At 45.9% G+C, this 20,896-nt stretch overlaps 2 protein-coding genes across 2 annotated transcripts in view; both read right to left on the reverse strand.

The window, feature by feature from the left end:
- VPS8 (VPS8 subunit of CORVET complex) overlaps positions 1-15,759 on the reverse strand; it is a 264,970-nt gene extending 249,211 nt beyond the window's left edge. Inside the window, exons 1-4 of the mRNA XM_034781874.1 lie at positions 15,301-15,759; positions 8,572-8,640; positions 6,983-7,113; positions 5,440-5,533 (exon numbers count right to left, since the gene is read on the reverse strand). Coding sequence (XP_034637765.1) covers positions 5,440-5,533; positions 6,983-7,113; positions 8,572-8,640; positions 15,301-15,447 — 441 coding nt within the window. The 5' untranslated portion in view covers positions 15,448-15,759. The remainder of the gene's footprint in view (positions 1-5,439; positions 5,534-6,982; positions 7,114-8,571; positions 8,641-15,300) is intronic.
- Positions 15,760-18,766: 3,007 nt separating this feature from the next.
- Positions 18,767-20,896, reverse strand: part of NME9 (NME/NM23 family member 9) — a 46,647-nt gene continuing 44,517 nt past the window's right edge. Inside the window, exon 8 of the mRNA XM_034782561.1 lies at positions 18,767-20,640. The gene's annotated coding sequence lies outside the window, so the exon portion shown is untranslated. The remainder of the gene's footprint in view (positions 20,641-20,896) is intronic.

Here is a 20,896-nt window from a genome sequence, read left to right on the forward strand (position 1 = left end):
TCACAGGCCAGGAAGGTGGATAGACTCATGTGATTTGGTGGACAAAGCACCATTCCAACAGATACAGCACTTCCTGGCAGAGTGAAGATGACTTTGCCCCTCCCTGCACGTTCATGTAGTAATTCACAATGATGTCATCAGTGATTATGTGGACAGGGAGACACTAGAGAAGAGGAAAGAAAGTCTTGCAGGTGAATCACATTGCCCTGAACTCCAGTATGTTCATATGCAGCAAGCTCTCGAACAGTGACACTTTTCCTTGGGCTTTTAAATGGCCGAGATGAACTCCCTGCTACAAAATGGAAGCATCTGTTATTACTATCTTGGTGGCAACAGAGAGACTGGAACTCCACTGCACACTTGGAACAGATCTGTACACCAGTTTAAAAAAGATGGGGACTTCTACAGGGACAGCGATAAGCTGGTCCATGCTGCACTTTCTGGTTGGGTATACTGATTTCAACAAGCTAGAGGTGAAGTCTGGCATGCTGTGCAACACAAGTACACACTTCCATATGTCCCATGAGTTTAAGACATGACTTTGCTGGGTGTTCTGGGGTTCTTGCAGAGCTGGCTGATAGAATCTACCATGGTTGGAAGGCACTGGTCATTTGATAAGTTCTTGAAGACTTGCAGTCCACTGGAGCTCATATAAACTGTTCCAAAAAAGGACACTTGTAAGACTGGTCCCTGAAAGGAGATGGGGAAGGAGGAACTGAATGGAGTACCCTTGACTTACTAACTTGAGGACCCACTGGTCTGAGGTTATTCTCATCCACTTCCTCAGGAAGAAGGTTCTCAAAGGGGTGGATGGGGAAAAGGACAAACGATAAAACGTTCTGCCAGGCTCTCAACACTCACATCAAAACCAGTTCTTTAAGGAGGTGCAGCACGTGGGATGGAGGAGGACTGAGCAAGGTCTGAGGTACCTCTGTCTCTTGCATGGAGGCTCAGAAAACCTTTGTTATATGTAGGACTGTGACTTGGATTTGCACTTGTAGTAGGGGTGCTTTCTCTGTGAAGTAAAAACACGATGTGGGAATACAAAGGCCCAACGGTCAAAGAGTTGCCTTAGCACCCTTAAGGACTGTGATGTTTTGACTGTAGTGTTTGGGGGGAGGGGAGGTACAAAGGGAGAGAGAAGAAGATCAATCACCTCAAAATAGGAGGTCCTCTATAGTGGTTTTGACCTCCCATTGGATTTCAGGTGTCTGGATCCAGGAAGCAGGTCTCATGGTAATGCCAGATGCCATGGTCCCTGCCACCATATCCAAGCAGGTCATGGTGGCCAGCTGCACCTCTACCATCAAGGTCTTCATTCCTCCTAGTGTTCTCCCGTGGCAAGTTGTTCAGAAGGTTTGAGAATCACTCCCAAAGATTTGGGGGTGGGAGGGGAAAGAGGGGAAATAAAAAAAAATAAAATAAAAAAAAAAATCAAGCTTTGAAAGCAAAACTTGATAATTAGTCACTCAACTGGAGGCTGACAAGAATAGACATTGTGGACAAACAGGTACAATTTTGGGGCCGGTCCTTCTCTTGTGGCATATTCTTCGGTGCTCCTTGCTGTTTAGATTTCTCCTGGTCCACCTGTAGCCAGGTGTCAGGTTTTGGAAGAAACCCTCAAATCCCCTCACAGGGGGCTAGCATTTCCTATCTGCTTTGAGGAAGGTGGGATGGAAGTGGGAGTATGCCAGATCTCCTTCACCACAAAAGATCACCCTAGTTCATGGGTATTGCTATCCAGCCCACCTTGCAATGTGGAGAACATTCAACAATTTACCTTTTTTCCTCCTGAATTATCTCAGATAGGATGTCCAAAAGGATTGCTGAGAACTTTGAGGAGATCCTGGAAAATTAACGTATCTTCAGTCTCAAGATGAGTTTAACAGCTTCACCCAGAGACAAGGAAGCTTATTGAGGAGGTTGGTGGTTCCTGGTCAGGAGAAAGTTGGTCTTTCCAACTGAAGTACTCCTCTGCTGTGGTTGGGGAAGTGGAGCAGTTAGAGGAGGCTGACATTGTTTCCTCAGAGAAGGGGGTATTGGTTGAGAAACAAAAGAAGTGGATCTCTTCCAGAGTAGGAGTTCATGCTAAACGGTTGTTAAACTGTAGAGGATATTGTGACAGATGCTCTTTAGAATCTACTGGTCTCCTATGTTCACCTTTATAGTACTCTCTGGGCTGTCCACTAAATTCCCATTGGCTCACCCAGGGCGGAGATCGGGATCTGGAGGTAGCCCTCAGTGCATTCAAGTGAAGACAAGTAGACATAGGTCTCCTCCATAAAAGAGAGGCAATCCTGTCCAGACTATCAGGTCTGCACAGTACCAGATGGAACAAAGCCAAAGTAGACGGCTGATACAAGACATCTCTCAAAATGGTCCAAGAGAGGAGACTCTGGTACCAGATCCACCAGTACCAGGATGATACCAGGTACCAAGTAGACAGCAGTGCCAAGGAAGTGCTCAGTGACATGGTAGGTGGTAGTCACCAAGGGTCTTGGTGCTAGGACACGCAGACGCCATGCCAGAAGCACCACAGTCCTTTTGGAATGAAGGAGTCGTTGATGCCAAGGCACCAGCAAAAGGCTTGAGGCTGCACTTCCTAGCAGAGGGCACCTGAGAAGATCTGAGTCTCATACTCCGGGAAAGAAGGCAAATTTGCATCTGATGTCCTGACTGCAGTGGTGCTTCTTTCTCCCTCTCCCTGGTGCCTGAATGCCATCTGTGGGAGGAGAACGCATGAGAGGTAGAGGTGGTACAACAGCTAGCCAGTGCTGAGAACAGGAACAGTTGAGCTTTCCCAGGTTTCTTGGGGGAAAGAATGGGGTTGCATAGATATCTCCATCAAGAACAGCGCAGCCTTGCCTCTCTGTTCTTGAGAATCTTTTTAGCATATCAAGCAATGCTCTGTTGTGTTCCTCTCCCAGGCAGGTGAGACATCTGCAGTGCACATCATTAGTGGGCACAGTGGAGTTGCATGAGGGGCGGGTATTAAAGATGGGAGACTTGGAAGTCACCACGATGAACAAAAATAAAGTAACATAAAAACAAAGTTTAAGAAAGCTAAACGAGTTCACAAAGTGAGATAGGAGAAACTGTTGCTCGAAGACACAGACAGTACTTGCATTCCTTCTTACCACCCATGGCACGATGGAACTGAGCGGCAATTACGGCTGCCCTACCACTTATGTTTTCTGCTATGGTAGCCGGAAGGACACAAGGGGCCACAGGCAACATTCCTTTTTTTTTTTTTAAATCTGATTTCATGCACATGGGGTATACATGCCCCAGGAGTAGAATCTGTGTGGATAATTACTAACATATTTTACCACAAAATTAAATCTTGCTACCTCAATGCACTCTGGCTCCTCACTAACACTGGCAGACCAGGTGCCAGATCATGCAAAATCCTGGGGATCAGCTGAGAACTGTCAAACTCACAGCTGGAAGCTAGCCAATTCACTTGTATTTATACTACTACAGAAGTGATAATTACATTCTTATGAATGTATTTGGTGTTTAAACTTCATGAAAACTAACTGGATATTACATGCATTGTTTTCACTTATCTGTATCCTGTTATAATGTAATAGCAAGCATTTATATTTTTATATTTTATAAAGCTTATGCATAAATTTGTTAGTCTCTAAGGTGCCACAAGTACTCCTGTTCTTTTTGCTGATATAGACTAACATGGCTACTACTCTGAAACCTATATTTTATATATCCCTGTAACTAAATAACCCATCAAACAAGAAAGAAGTCTTGTGTAATCCAAATGAAAAACTAACAGGAAAGTACTAATGCTTGTGCACTGAAGGCAACCTGTCAGCGTGTGATGATCAAAAATGCAAAACATGCTCCTTTCTCTCTGCAGATTGCTACAACTCTGCTATCATTTGGAATTATAGACTGTGACTCACTTGTACATATTTTTTTACCTACTTTAGCCTCTCTAACTCTCATTCTTTTTTCTTAGCTAATAAACCTTTAGTTAGCGTACTATAGAATTGGCTGCCAGCATTGCTTTTGGTGTGAGACCTGGGATGTAAATCTACCTGGGTGACTGGTCTCTTGAGAGTAACCTGGAATATTTGTGATTTTTAGTGTAAGTGACCATTTATCACATAGCGCAGCTTGCCTTAGTGGCAAGACAGACTGGAGCGTCTAATGGGATTGGCTGCAATTCCCTTATAAAACTACTGAAGTACTTTGGGAGTTCACATTTGGTACTTGATTGGTGACATACAATTACAGAACATACACCTCTGCCCCGATATAACGGGTCCTCGGGAGCCAAAAAATCTTACCGCGTTATAGGTGAAACCGCGTTATATCGAACTTGCTTTGATCTGCCAGAGTACGCAGCCCCGCCCTCCGGGAGCACTGCTTTACCGTGTTCTATCCGAATTCCTGTTATATTGGGTCGCATTATATCGGGGTAGAGGTGTACTACCAGTTTGGGGTGTCTGCCTTGCTTTTTACAGTCTGCCCTGAGGCAGGCACTCACAGTCACGACCAAAACAAAACTCCCTTTTATTTCCAATATACAGCCTCCCACTTGGCACACATTCAAATCCACAAAAAGCAGCAGTTTCAACTTGATCTCAGACAGACATTTCCTCTGGGTCAGTGTAACAGTACAGTCAATACTGTGTTTTCTTTACCTGGCAAGACTGAGGTCAGAATTAATATACAACTGACTACAACTGTAAAAAAGTAGATGCATGCATTATAACCAATGAGGCTTGTAAGGGCAGGGATCAGTCAGACCATAAGCTGTTTCAGTATCATCATCCATTTAATGAAGCAAACTAGTGCTAAAAAAATCTACTTTTTTGGCAGAAAACACTGCAAATAAATTTCAGGACAGTAAGGCAAGCTTATTTGGTAAGCACAACAGCTAGCTTTCCTACTATTTAGTTAATCAGAGATTTCAAGAAAGTTACCCCCTCCCCTTCAGTGGTTCATAAACTTTTTTCTTAATGAAAAGGTGATGTTTTCTGTCTTTGTATCATTAATATTGTTATGAGGGAGTTGCCTCTTTGATCTGTCTTTATTTAAGCACACTTTAGCCATTTACCTTTCTTTATAACTAGATGGAGTGACTAAACTGGACTGGACCACACAGGTTTATAGTTCATTGAACTTTTTCTTTGAGATGCATTCTTTAATAGCCATTTCCTTTGCGACTCACTTTCCTTCCTGCAAGAAACGAATTATCCTGACTCAATGCACCACTCCTTTGCCTCATCATTAAGCTCAGAGGTACAGAATATTACTTGAAGCTAAGAGCGCACAGTGTGAAACTGATGAAGTAGAACTCCACATGACGTTCTTACCAAAGTAGGTACTGTTTTTATTTACTAATTTATATTCTCATTCCATTCAATCATTGTAACTCGATTGATTATTTTGCTGAAGGAATAAAACACTTACCGCAGCAGATACTATTTGGGCAGAAATTCCTTTCAGAAGAGAAAGACGGACAACCGATCCATGAAGAGAGAAAGAATCAGGGAGCTTTTTCTTTCTAAAAAGAGTAAAAATGTTGTTAGTCCAGAATAAATCCCAGCATCTAAGTTTATAGGAAAACGTTACTAATGGTTGTAATCACCTTATTTACCACACATTATCCAAACCATGCAATGAGAGAGGCAGGAACATATTTTCACAAATGATATGGAGTGAGGTTTGGAGCCCTGCCTTGCTTGTCGAATCTTCCACAAGCACTTGCATATCAAGTGAGATTCCACTTTGTTAGCCTATTGATTAGGCTATTTGATTAGACTTTGTTAGGCTATTTTTGAAAATCTTAATTTTTTTTTTAGTATGGCCTATGCTATTGTCAAAATCTATGTACCCTGCAGTTAGTTTGGCCTAAAGCCTGCAGCAAGGCCTTCTTGTTTCTGCAGTACTGTACAGCAAACTGGAAATAATATGTCAGCACTTCAGGTAAACTGAATTTGATAAAAACTTGTTTTTACCTATGAAAATCATCAGTATGTCATTGTGTCTTATTTGACTTCACATTCAAATCGTTTTATTTTGCCCCAACGTATCATTTTTTTCATCAAATCTTATATTAATAACCACTGCACTGTGCAAATTTTCAGGGGGCAGCTGGAACTTTTGGCCCCAGAGAAGGAACCAGGAGTGGTTTGGGATTGTGGGGCTAGAACATCTGGTACAAATAATCAGCCGTTAAATTGGTTAAATAATCAATCAATGTTGCCCTCTAAATTGTGATTAAGTTAACACTCTACTGAAGAGAGGGAACAGTTCACATACTCTCAAAAAACACTGTTTCAGGAAGTTTACACACCAATTCATCAATTACACTGTTCACATTTGGAAGGTTTTCTTTACAACCACAATATATAATTTTTTAAACTTAAAATAAGCCATGAAAGTCTAGATTCTGGTACACAGTTCTGCAAGTTTTCACAGCCCACTGCAGCATATAAAGAGCCATGGTGCAAAAAGCCTATCTTTCTGTCTAGTGGATCCCTTAGGAAAAGTAGCCTGTGGCAGAATTACTTTTTTTGTCCACATCATCCATTTTTAACACCTGCACTGGGGTTTGATCCTATCAGAGTTTACACAGAAGTATACTGAGGGATTTTCCTCTTAATGGGGGGTTCTCTTCCAATAAGAAAACAGAAAGATTAGGTTTTCATTGAGAAAACTGGTTCTTTTCGATGAAAAATATTTCATCACGGAAGTTTGGGTGGTTCTTTGCTTGGGATTGTTCTAAATGTCTTTTGAATAGACGACCACATTTCTTATTTACAATTCAATACCTGCTAGCTAGTCCCACTGGATCTCATACTAATCCCATGGACTGAATAGACTTGAGTGTCAGTCAGAAAATGTAGTTGTGTGGTGCTCAGTGAAATATGATAAATCAGTTCCAATACTCATGATACACACCTAAAACTGAAAGATGGTGTCAGAAAGAACTGCCCAACTTATCAGTTACCTTTTCAAGTGCGTCCTGTCCCCACTGTCTGAGCTTGCCAAGGAAGATGTGTCATAAGAGTGAGTGTCAATGTTATCAATGTTTAAAAGAGAGGGATCCTCAAGAATGAAAGACTCTTCTTCATCATCAGTCTGAAAGAAAAGCAACAATTCGGTAAACATGACAGACAAAACAGATTGAAGATGACTCATCTCTAGGAATTCTCAGGCTGTTGGTGCTAAGGTCATGCTTCCTTGCACCGAACATTCTGACCTTAGAACATATAGAGAGCCACAGGGCTTTATAAGCAACCATCCAAAAGGATGCCAGTTACAAGGGGTAACCAGTTTTTCTTGGAGTACCTGTATTACTAGTAGAGATCCCCACTGCTGGAGTCTGACAGGGACTGACCCGCAGAAGATGTGGGGGCCAGAGTCTAGAATGTGCAGTCAATGTTCAAAGTGGAAATAAGAAGCCAATTCTTAAAGGTAAATAATTAAAGATGAACAGATTATTAAGGGGTGTGGTAAATTCTCAACCACTTGTAGTCTTGAATATCAAGAATGGGCACTTCTTTCTAAAAGACATACACTAGTTCAACCAAAAGCTATAGGGTTTCATGTATGGATCACTGGGTGAAATTCTCTGGCTTGTGTCACGTAGATTAGATTAGATCATCATAATGCTCCCTTCTGGCCTTAAAACCTATTAATCTAAGAACATAAAAACAAAACACTAAACCAAACTGAGCCACTGATCTTGAGGATAAATCTAGGAAGCTGTATGTCAAAGTAAGGCCAGAGGCACTACAGAGATCCACTGTAAAAACAAAATTACCTAAAACTAAGTCAGAGTATGCCTTGGCTCTAGATCTTCAGGAAACATGATGTGGCTCCATTTTTTAAATATTTGAAGGTGGAGGGGGGAAATAATTTTTAAAAGCAAAGAGTCTTGTTCTTGTAAGGGAGAGGCAGAAAGATTGTTGTCACAACCTTACTATTCCCAGAGTTATGTTTGTGGGAATCTATATACTGAAAAACATACAAAAAAAGATTCAGATATAAATGAACCTGTCCTACTCACCAATTGCTGCAACATGCACTGATGTATAATACATGCCACCACGAACACACACTATGCATATACACAGAGGGCAAACAATATTTTGGTGCCTAGATAGAACAATACTACAAAAGTAGTCTTTGATGTGTATCAAATGACAACACAATATTGTATCAAACGGTATGTATCCATTTATAACATTCACCTACATACCTAGTGTTCTGTGGCTATGTATTTATTCACAAGTATGCCCAATTGTGTATCTACCTACCGGTAAATATTTTCTAAAAATACAAGTATTTAAAAAAAAAAAATAGATCTTAGAAACACAAGATGGCATCATCCGAGTAGAAAACACAAAATCTAAATGTATCACACTGTTCAGAATAACTACTACACAGTGTGTGTATTTTGCCAACTACAGAAAGCTAAAATATTCCATTTCATCATCATTTAGAGAGAATTTATTAATATGAACAATTCTGTTTCCATATTTTGGAACACTACCATATATGACTGGATTTCTTAACTCTTAAACAGGTACTCACCTCATTTAATATGCTTTCCAGTGTTGGAGGGGTATCAACCTGGGGAATATCAAACTCTTTGTCATCTATCTAAATGAAAACAAAAACAAAACAGATCGGAGTTTAGCCTCTTTATTCCACCTTCCAAACACATTTTTATACAAACTCAGAATGTACTTCATTTAGCAACTTTCTGAAGGTAGACTGGAGTATGATGTACAGTAGAACCTCAGAGTTACAAACACCAGAGTTACGAACTGACCAGTCAATCACACACTTCAGTTGGAACCAGAAGCACACAATCAGGCAGCAGCAAAGACCCCAAAAGACACCAAATACAGTACAGTACTGTGTTAAATGTAAACTACTAAAAAAATAAAGGGAAGGCAGCATTTTTCTTCTGCATAGTAAAGTTTCAAAGCTATATTAAGTCAATGTTCAGTTGTAAACTTTTGAAAGAATCACCAAAACATTTTGTTCAGTATTATGAACAACCTCCATTCCTGAGGTGTTCATAACTTTGAGGTTCTACTGTATCTTCACATTCAGATGCCTTCAATTCACTCGCAATTGCTTTGCAGTGGTTTGAAGGACAAGAAAACAATCCAGTGTGCCATACACTTACTGTAATTTAGATGTTCAATTATTAGCTTTTTTATTTCATTAACGCCTTGAAAACTAATTAGTTTGTAAACTAGGGATTCTACTGTATCTAGAGGCTCCAACTTAGATCATGCCCCTGTTGTGTTAGGTATTGCTCACACACTAAAGCAGGTGTTCACAAACCGTGATACCTGAGACATCAGACGAAGCTTTAAAACTCTGTGGGAATTTGTTATATTAAATACAGTAGTTAATTTACTTCAAGATGTACCAAGGAGAACACAGAGATGCTGACATACAGAGCCTTGACCTCCAATCATCGTACAGCATGGATTCAGTTGCCCAGCAACTGTCCTGTCTAACTGAGCTCAGAACTTATTCAGGGTGGTTTTTTTCAGTTGTATATGTTGGGCTGTAACTATCTGTATGTAACAGTGAAATATGGACAGATGGCTAAAGACAGGTACTGTTAAGAAGAACAAAAAGTGTCAGTGATGAGAAGGGCAGGGGTACGCTGGCAGATCTGGAAGGGGGTAAGCAATATGAAAAGTTTGGGAACCTCTGCCCTATAGTTATACAAGTATATTTCTATTGCTATACTGACAACTCTTCATGTGAATGCTCACTGCAGAATTAATGTCCACATAGGGAGTTATACTGGCATATAGTTATGCCAGCAAATTTCACCATGTAGACAAGCCCTAAGAGACCGTTCCTACTTCAAAGAGTTTAAATCTAAATAGACAAGACAGACCAGGTGGAAGACTTATCCTGATTTTACACATTGGGCATAGCTATTCTAGAAGGTATCTAAAGAGCAGCAGCGTCTGGGGCAAATCCTAGGAGTGGGAATATGGCAGACACTCTTGAATCAACTTTTACCCTCAGCAATTTTTCATCAAGAAATTCCAGTTTCTTACAGTAACTTTGAGTAGTATGGTCTAATATTTATTTTAAATCCTTAACTTTTTTCTGCTTCCTTGGTGATGTTTAAAAAGAGCTTTTCAGCTAGTCATTTTTCCCTTTGCCTACCACCAGAACAGTGAATGTGAGTATACATATTTTTTGTGTATTTGATAAAGTAATACACTGAAGAGAGATTTCTCTCAAAACTTTAATTACTGTAAGTGTTCCTGATAATTATGGTGTTTTAAGACAAATGTTATTTCCAAGTTGACACTGTCCCCTTGACCATATAATGTTAACAACTGTTAATGTAATTAAACAAAAGTAAACTGCTTATGCTCTGTAGATAACTGGTTTGTACACTGAAATGAAATCATTTGTAACATTTCTTACATTTATTTTTTAATAACAGTTTGGCAATCCAGTTTGGCAGCTTTGGCAGGGGGTTCCACAACCACCGCTCCCAAGAGAAAGAAGCGGTTGGTGGTGGTCAGTGACTCCCTCCTCAGGGGGACAGTCATCTATCTGCCGACCCGACTGGGAAAACTGAGAGGTCTGCTGCTTGCCAGGAGCTAGGATTCACGATGTGACGGAGAGACTGTCGAGACTCATCAAGCCCTCGGACCGCTACCCCTTCCTGCTTCTCCACATGGGCACCAATGATACTGCCAAGAATGACCTTGAGCGGATCACTGCAGACTACATGGCTCTGAGAAGAAGGATAAAGGAGTTTGAGGTGCAAGTGGTGTTCTCGTCCATCCTCCCTGTGCAAGGAAAAGGCCTGGGTAGAGAGAGTCGAATCGTGGAAGTCAATGAATGGCTACGCAGGTGGTGTCAGAGACAAGGCTTTGGATTCTTTGACCATGGGACGATGTTCCAAGAAGGAGGAGTGCTAGGCAGAGACAGGCTCCACCTAATGAAGAGAGGGAAGAGCATCTTCGCAAGCAGGCAGGCTAATCTAGTGAGGAGGGCTTTAAACTAGGTTCACTGGGGGAAGTAGACCAAAGTCCAGAGGTAAGTGGGGAAATGGGATACCGGGAGGAAGCACGAGCAGGACAGCGCAAGAGGGGAGGACTCCTGTCTCACTCTGAGAAAGTGGGACGATCAGCAAGTTATCTTAAGTGCCTATACACCAATGCAAGAAGCCTAGGAAACAAGCAGGGAGAACTGGAAGTCCTGGCATAGTCAAGGAACTATGATGTGATTGGAACAACAGAGACTTGGTAGGATAACTCCAGTCATGTGAGTTCGGTCATGGATGGATATAAACTGTTCAAGAAGGACAGGCAGGGCAGAAAAGGTGGGGGAGTTGCATTGCATGCAAGAGAGCAGTATGACTGCTCAGAGCTCCGGTATGAAACTGCAGAAAAACCTAAGAGTCTCTGGATTAAGTTTAGAAGCGTGAGCAACAAGGGTGATGTCGTGGTGGGAGTCTGCTATAGACCACCAGACCAGAGGGATGAGATAGATGAGGCTTTCTTCCAGCAACTAATAGAAGTTACTAGATCACAAGCCTGGGTTCTCATGGGAGACTTTAATCACCCTGATATCTGCTGGGAGAGCAATACAGCGGTGCATAGACAATCCAGGAAATTTTTGGAAAGTGTAGGGGACAATTTCCTGCTGCAAGTGCTGGAGGAACCAACTAGGGGCAGAGCTCTTCTTGACCTGCTGCTCACAAACCAGGAAGAATTAGTAGGGGAAGCAAAAATGGATTGGAACCTGGGAGGCAGTGACCATGACATGGTCGAGTTCAGGATCCTGACACAAGGAAGAAAGGAGAGCAGCAGTATATGGACCCTGGACTTCAGAAAAGCAGACTTTGACTCCCTCAGGGAACTGATGGGCAGGATCCCCTGGGAGAATAACATGAGGGGCAAAGGAGTCCAGGAGAGCTGGCTGTATTTTAAAGAATCCTTATTGAGGTTGCAGGAACAAACCATCCCGTTGTATAGAAAGACTAGTAAATATGGCAGGCGACCAGCTTGGCTTAACAGTGAAATCCTTGCTGATCTTAAACGCCAAAAAAAGAAGTTTACAAGAAGTGGAAGATTGGACAAATGACCAGGTAGGAGTATAAAAATAGTGCTCAGGCATGCAGGACTGAAATCAGGAAGGCCAAATAACATCTCTTGCTAGCTGCAACTCCAAGTGTGAAGAGTAACAAGAAGGGTTTCTTCAGGTATGTTAGCAACAAGAAGAAAGTCAAGGAAAGTCTGGGCCCCTTACTGAATGAGGGAGGCAACCTGGTGACAGAGGATGTGGAAAAAACTAATGTACTCAATGCTTTTTTTTTGCCACTGTCTTCACAAACAAGGTCAGCTCCCAGACTGCTGCACTGGGCAGCACAGCATGGGGAGGAGATGACCAGCCCTCTGTGGAGAAAGAAGTGATTCGGGACTATTTAAAAAAGCTGGACGAGCACAAGTCCATGGGGCTGGATGCACTGCATCCAAGGGTCCTAAAGGAGTTGGCGGATGTGATTGCAGAGCCATTATCTTTGAAAATTCATGGCGATCGGGGGAGGTCCCGGATGACTGGAAAAAGGCTAATGTAGTGCCCATCTTTAAAAAAAGGGAAGGAGGAGGATCCGGGGAACTACAGGCCAGTCAGCCTCACCTAAGTCCCTGGAAACATCATGGAGCAGGTCCTCAAGGAATCAATCCTGAAGCACTTAGAGGAGAGGAAAGTGATCAGGAACAATCAGCATGGATTCACCAAGGGCAAGTCATGCCTGACTAACCTAACTGCCTTATATGAGGAGATAACTGGGTCTGTGGATGAGGGGAAAACAGTGGATGTGTTATTCCTTGACTTTAGCAAAGCTTTTGATACAGACTCCCACAGTATTCTTGCCGGCAAGTTAAAGAAGTATGGGCTGGATGAATGGACTATAAGGTGGATAGAAAGCTGGCTAGATCATCGGTCTCAACGGGCAGTGATAAATGGCTCCATGTCTAGTTGGCAGCCAGTATCAAGCGGAGTGCCCCAAAGGTCGGTCCTGGGGCCGGTTTTGTTCAATACCTTCATTAATGATCTGGAGGATGCCGTGGACTGCACTCTCAGCAAGTTTGCAGATGACACTAAACTGGGAGGAGTGGCAGATACGCTGGAGGGTAGGAACAGGATACAGAGGGACCTTAGCAAATTAGAGGATTGGGCCAAAAGAAACTTGATGAGGTTCAACAAGGACAAATGCAGAGTCCTGCACTTAGGACAGAAGAATCCCATGCATTGCTACAGACTAGGGACCGAATGGCTAGGCAGTAGTTCTGCAGAAAAGGATCTAGGGGTTACAGTGGACGAGAAGCTGGATATGAGTCAACAGTGTGCCCTTGTTGCCAAGAAGGTGAAGGGCATTTTGGGCTGCATAAATAGGGGCATTGCCAGTAGATCGAGGGACGCGATCATTCCCCTCTATTCAACATTGGTGAGGCCTCATCTGGAGTACTGTGTCCAGTTTTGGGCCCCACACTACAAGAAGGATGTGGAAAAATTGGGAAGAGTCCTGCACAGGGAAACAAAAATGATTAGGGGGCTGGAGCACATGACTTATGAGAAGAGGCTGAGGGAACTGGGATTGTTTAAGTCTGCAGAAGAGAAGAATGAGGGGGGATTTGCTAGCTGCTTTCAACTACCATAAAGGGGGTTCCAAAGAGGATGGATCTAGACTGTTCTCAGTGGTACCAGATGACAGAATAAGGAGTAATGGTCTCAAGTTGCACTAGGGGAGATTTAGGTTGGATATTGGGAAAAACTTTTTCACTAGGAGGGTGGTGAAGCACTGGAATGGGTTACCTAGGGAGGTGGTGGAATCTCCTTCCTTAGAGGTTTTTAAAGTCAGGCTTGACAAAGCCCTGGCTGGAATGATTTAGTTGGGAATTGGTCCTGCTTTGAGCAGGGGGGTGGACTAGATGCCCTCCTGAGGTCCCTTCCAACCCTGATATTCTAGGATTCTATTGCCACCTACCTATAAGCACTAACAATATATTTTAAAAGTTAAAATGGAAAAAAAAATTATTAAAATGAATCATACTAAAGTCATAATTAAGGCTGCGTGTCTGTCGCAGAGGTCCTGGATTCCGTTACTTCCGTGACTTCTTCAGCGTCCATGTGGCTGGCTGAGGGCTGTCCAAGCCAGACAGCCCCTGGGCAAGCAATAGTAGCAGTTCGGGTATGGGAGGGAGCTCAGGGATGGGGCAGGGGTGTGGGGTGGCACTTACTTCAGGGGGGCTCCCCAGAAGATGATGACATGTTCCTGCAGCTCTTAGGCAGGGGGACCGGGGGCCCTGTGCACTGCCCCTGCCTGCAGGCACCACCTCCACAGTTCCCATTGGCTGCGCTTCCCAGCCAATAGGGACTGCAGAGCCAGCACTCGCGGCAGGGGCACTGCACTGAGCTTCCCTGGCCTTCCCTTCCCCCCTAGGAGCTGCAGGCTACTTCCGGGGAGCTGCAGAGAACCGTCCCACCCTACCCCAGCTCATTTTCAGATGAGAAAATTGAGGCACAGAAAGGCATAGTGTCCTTCAAAAGTTCACAAAACTAGTTATTAGCACAGCTGGGAAAACAACTTGAACCCCTGGCCTCCTGTTCAGTGCCCTAGCCATTAATCCACCAGATCAGTGTATTTGCATTTCAGTAACACAAGACATGTGAAGACACAATACTAGGAAGTGCTGAGTGTGCACAATAGTAGTCTTGGGCAGTAAAATCACTACTTCACCTTTAGCGGTCCCTGGAAACATGTGTTAGCCACTTACAAAGTGGAACAGAGTCTCAGTTTAGTGTATCTAGCTGTGACACTCTGAGTTCCTTTCCCAGACCTGAAGAAGCACTCTGTGGGGTTTGAAACCTTGGGTCTTTCACCAACAGAAGATGTCCAGTCAAAGATATTACCTCACCCACCACCCACCTCTCTCAAGTATCCTGAGCCCACTATGGATAACACGCCAGTGGCATTACCAACCCCAAAGCACAGAGTAGTACCCTAGAAGCACATACAAGTCAATAAAACAGCTGTGAAGAGTCGTGTGGCTTAGACCAGACCCAAACCTTTTACAGGCGTGAACGTGACACGAAAAGCAGCAGATGTAAGTGGAAGTAAACATCCAGCCTGAGCGGAGATTCCTGCCTCTCCCTTCTGCACGGGCCCCCACGCAGTCAGGTCTCTCCCCGCAGCCAGAGCCCAAGCTTCGCCTCACGGAGAGCGTTACCCCAGGGGGGCCACAAACCCAGTCTCACCAGGTCACTTTTGGACTCCAGCTCCCTGTCCAGCTCCTCACCGCTCAGCTTCTGCAGCGCGGCATCCTGGCCCAGCAGCGTCCCCAGCTCCTCGGCGGGCCCCGGGAGAGAGGCGCCCTGCTCCGCGCCGAGGCTCTCAGGCTCCATCTCTAGTTCACCCGGCACCGCCACCTCGCCCAGCCAAGGACCAGCGGCTGCGCCCGGGCTCGTTCCCTCAGGCTCGCCCCGGCTGGCCGCAGGAGCCGCTTCCAAAGAGGCGCGCTGGGACGCTGGCTAACGCCCGCCGGCAGATAGCACAGCGATGAGCAGAGCCCGGGGCCCGGCGGACTCTAGCCCTGCGCTGGGTAGGCTGCTGCCCCTGTGGCCCCGGCAGCAGCACGAGAGGACTGGGGGGAAGAGGCCCCGAGCCGCTGTGACGGGTGAAGCACCGACCCCGGCAGCGGCTACAGCCGGGTTACGGAGTGGATACACAGTGCACATGCGCGTCCCCGCCCCTTCTGCGGGCAAAGGGCAGTTGCTGCAGCAACGCTCGTGCGCCTCTCCCCGCCCCCGAGCCGCGCCCTTTACAGTCACGCTCCGCCCCCAATTCCCACAGCCAGTGGCCGTCCTCCGCCCCAATAGCTGCGACCCGCTGGCCGCCTGCGATCTAACCACGCTGCGGGACTCGAGTCGCGCGCCTCTCCTGCCCTGCCCCCGGCGGCGGAGGGGTCCCACTGTGCAGTGCACGGCGGGGTTGGGGACAGGACACTGCCCAGCACTTAGTAGGTGAGCCCTCTGCGCAGAAAGCAGCGTGGGGGAAAGCACCACACAGCGCCGAGCGCATGGGAGGGGCAGGACACTGCGCAGGCTTGGGGTGGTAAGACACGGTGAAGCGCCCAGTGTGGGGGCACAGGACCCTGCACAGCACCCAGCGTCTCAGGAATAAGGCGCTGCACAACTATGCCTTGCTCTCCTGCTGGCCTAACGAGCACAGCTGGGTTGCACCAGCTAGGCCACTTGACAGATTGTCCCACTTGTCCTGATTGGCTGAGGAAGCCAACAGGTCTGTTCTTAAACACAGCAGTAGCTTGCTAACTGCCTAATAATACATACCTCCCTATGCTCCTCTGGACTGCTGTAGCCTAGACCCTGCCCTGCTCCAGGCCTATCCCAGCCTCAGAATCAGATAACCCTGTTCCGAGCTTCTAATTCCTGACTGTTTTGCCCTTGAATCTGGTATTTGGACCCCTACTTTTGTTCTTATGCTCCAATACTTCTGTTAGTCTTAAAGGTGCCACAGGACCCTCTGTTGCTTTTTACAGATTCAGACTAACACGGCTACCCCTCTGATACTTTTGTTCTGACCCGTGGCTTCAATTCCTGATTCAGATGCTGCCTTGGCTCTAGCATTCAGACTCTTAACTCGGGTTCTGACCCTTGCTCCACCTCAGTGCCAGGTTTACGTTGGCTCCATAAAGCCGGGCCCATGCTCAGAAGGGGCCCCGGCCTGCTCCGCTTGCAGTGTGCCTTGAGACCCCACTGGCTCCCCCGGCCCACCTCTTGCTCCTCTCGGCCTGCCTGTGAGCTGGCTGAGGGCTCCTCTCCACTCCCTGGCCCCAATCCCTGCTCCTCTCAGCCCCCTAGTTGGACCCCAGTGCACCTCTAGCTCTGGGCAGTCTCTGCTTCCCACCACCTGTGGCACCCCACCTGTCTCCCCGGAGCTGAGCCGCCTGGGACTGGTGCAGAAGCCTGGCCAATCTCAGCCTGGGAGAGTGGGAGGGGGGCAGTGTGGAGGGCTTGGCTGGGCCCTTCCAGGCAAGTGGATCTTGAGGGAGTCCGGTCGGGGCAGGCCCTGGCCTAGCTGATTGCGCCACTCCTGAGGGGCCGGAGCAATTCCCGGCACTGGGACCAACCCTGGCTGCGCTGCTGGCTCAGCCCGGCAGACACAGTCGCCTCCCAGCAGGGCTGGTGAGTGCAGCTGGGAGGCAGGGCTTGGGGAAGTAGGTCTGTGGGGAGTATGGTGCGGGGAGGTGCTGGGCTGTGAAGGGGCGAAGAGGATCTGTGTGTGTTGGGGCACTAGGTAGTGAGGGTTCTGTGGGGGGGTGCTGGGCAGTTGTGGTAGGGCTGAGGGCAGGGATGCTGGTGTGCAGGGCGCTATACATTTGTGGGTGGATGGGGGGGGCCCTCTGGGAGGAGGGATAGTTCAGTGGTTTGAGCATTGGCCTGCTAAACCCAGGGTTGTGAGTTCAGTCCTTGAGGGGGCCATTTAGGGAACTGGGGTAAAAATCTGTCTGGGGATGGGTCCTGCTTTGAGCAGGGGGTTGGACTAGATGACCTCCTGAGGTTCCTTCCAACATTGATATTCTATGATAGGGGGGGGGTGTGGTGGCATAGGCCCCCCTGAGGGGAAGGAGCATGCTGGCAGCACAGGGCTGGGCAGACCACTGTGCATCTGGCAACTGCCAGTTTGTAAATAGTGCCCTCGCATTGGGTGGAGCAGGGCTGCCCCTGCCATGCCATGCCATGCCCCATTGCCTTTGGCTGGCCCCTTGCTCCAGGGACTGACCTCCATGCTCCATTGCCTCCATGGGGGCCCACAAATATGTTTGGCGCCAGGCCCACAAAAGGTTAATTTGGCCCTGCTCCACCTACTAGGCCTGGCTGCTGCTTTGCCCACTAAGTCAGACCACCCATGACCCAGTCTTCTGGCAGTTTGAGCGGACCAAAGGAAAACAAAATCTGACAGAGGGTCCAGACTGGCAGCTAGTATGGATCCATCCCAGGCCAATATTTCCCTGCTGGAAATAGCGGGTTCCTAGCTGATGTAGCTGGCTGCACTGCAGGCACAAAATATACTGCACAACAGGCCATGGTGTCTTTGGCTTATCTTTCCACAAACCAAAGAGTCCCCTGCCTGACAAGTTTAACGGCCAGCCAGACACACGTTGCTCTGGGAATGGGTAGTACCAACAACCCAGGATAGTGGTTGATCAGCCGCAGTGCGTTAGGAATGGAAGGTGCCCACACCCCAGGCCAGTGTTTGGTCAGACACGCAGTGCACTCAGAATGGGCAGTGCCCACACCCTGCACACTGGGCTAGTCAGACACATGGCACAGTGGGAATGGGCGGTGCCCACACCTTGAAGCAGGGATTGGTCAGACACACAAATTGTGTCATTCTGATCAGGACACCAAGAACTGTAAACCACTGTGTTATCCCTCTGATTTAGCAAGTGTTAGCTTTACTGGAGAGTAGACTGTGTCAGTTCTCTGCCACACAAGTCTGTCCACCTCACCAGAAAACCCCTTGAGACACTGCCAGTCCAAATCTTGCCTTGCTGGTAACAGTGAACCCCAGTTCCCCAGAGATGTCTCAGTGTCCAGTCCCTCTCAATGGACAGTTACAGAAATTATTAAATTTGCTGCCTCCAGAAAAACAGAGCACACACCATCCTGGACGCACATATCACTTTAACAAAACAGCACTAAAATTATTTATTGTAAAACTAAGAGTAAGTTTATTAACAAAGAACAGAAATTAAAGTGATACATCTGAGATCTGGGACACATCTGGTTACAAACCAAACCCAACCAAACCCACTTTCTAGCTACTACAACTTTATCCTAGCAAGTTACAATCCCTTTTCTCACATAAAACTACCAGTATCTCTAGCCCTTCTGGCCATGGGACTCAACATTCACAGACTCAGAATTCCCTAAGTCCGCTACATGATGAATAACTAAGGGGTTCTCTCCCCTTCTTTTTAAAGAGCAGTGAACCTTTGAAATATATTCTTTGAAGTTTATACCCCAGATAGAGTTTTTCTCCCTTGCTCGTGTGCAGATGCCATGCTGTCCTTATCCTCTTGTGAATTAGCTTTCTCTGTTGGTTTGATCACTTTGTTTATTTCAGACATGTACTTTCATTGTCCCTGACTTTCAAAAGGCCTCTGCTCCCCTTGGGCAACCAGTGTTCTGGTCTCTCTTGAAAACCTGGCTCCAAGGCAGAAAGGGGACAGGGCTGCATTGGGTCCTGCTAAAATGGCACCTGACTCCATTCAAAGTAATGTCAGAAAGTTTCTTTGATGCAAAATCTAGGAGAGAGAGAGATCACGTCCTCATCCTCCTTGTACCAAATGTCGCTGTTGCTCTTCATTTGCTTCCCTGTGCTAGACCCCTGCGATGGTGCCACTTACTGATGGTGTATGCTAGGTGTTTCCATTCATAAAGAATAACCAGAGATTTGTTAGATGAAGGGAAACCAAGAACTGAAGTAAAGTCCATGAGAGAGCACAGAGCTGCATTTGCCCAGGACACAAACAGCAGCATGTAGGGTGCCCTGATTTTGATTTTTTCCCCCAGTGCTTTTGCAGTGCTTTTGTTCCATAATAAAAGCACACGGACTTACACAGAAATCACTAAAGGTGTGAATTAAAACCCAAAAAGTTATTTTGATGCAAATGAGCGTAGAGAGACCTTAGGGTTTGTCTAGACTAGAGTTGGATTGCTAATTAACCTGAGTTAACCAACAGGATTGTAAATGCTAGTATAGACACTCCACAAATGTGTGTTTGTACCAGGGGGGTCCTGGTCCATGACTGGGACACCTGGTGCTACTGCAATACAGATAGCATCATCATAAACCCAAGTGGTTTATGCTTGGACTCAGCCTTGGACAAAGCAGGGAAGCCACTCAGAGTGAAAAGCTTTGGTTTTGTTTTTTAAAGAATTCTCTAGGTGAATAGGGCCCTTTGGGTTGCCCTATTACAGTTAGTAAAGACAAAGGGCCAGATCCTGAGCTGCGTAACAGTCCTTTGCATAGTGTTTCTATGGGAGGTGAGGGAAGTGACATCTCATGGACCTTCACTGGTGTTTTGAACAGGGAGTGCACTTTGTCACAGAACTGTTGACTCCACCCAACCACACAGTGCAGTTGTGTGGAGAGAGAGCTGTGGTGGGCAGCACTATGCTGCTTAGAGGGAGTCAAGACTAGAAAAGTCTCTGAGGAACTTTAGAGACCAGCATAGTCTCCCTGCACTGGACTCCCCTGGCAAGAGGGAATCATGCTGGCTCCACTGCCTCAGAGGCCTTCCAGAGCTCTTACACAGGCTGTAGGATCTGACCCAACGTGTAGTGTGCCATAGAAAAAACAGAGCCAGAAATATCAGACACTGAATTTCTTCATTAATGCCAGTTCATAAACACATTAATTGTGTGCAAATATCTTCAGAGGGAGGAGCAAAAGCAGCACAGTATGTAGATGCAGCATGTATAAAGGGCAAAAAGGTGTCTCTAAAATTCCTCCTCTGCTTCAATAGGACAATGGAAAAAGCAATCCCAGAAGATTAGGGGTACATTAATCTACCAAGGAGAAAAAAAATAATAATGTGCAGAAGAAAACATTTAAACAACTTATAGCAAGTTCAAACAGATCTGTACAACCGAACAGTGCAAGATTAATTTTGGTCTTTGCATCAATGAACAAGGTGCAGTAGAATGAAAGTGTCTTATGCTCTCACTGCTCTGTGCAGATGAAATTAAATCTTGACAAATGCAAAGTAATGCACACTGGAGAGTAAATAACCTGTTCCCACTTATGGAAAAGACCTGGGCATCG

Source organism: Trachemys scripta, chromosome 9 (genome assembly GCF_013100865.1).
Source record: "Trachemys scripta elegans isolate TJP31775 chromosome 9, CAS_Tse_1.0, whole genome shotgun sequence".
Classification (NCBI taxonomy): Eukaryota; Metazoa; Chordata; order Testudines; family Emydidae; genus Trachemys; species Trachemys scripta.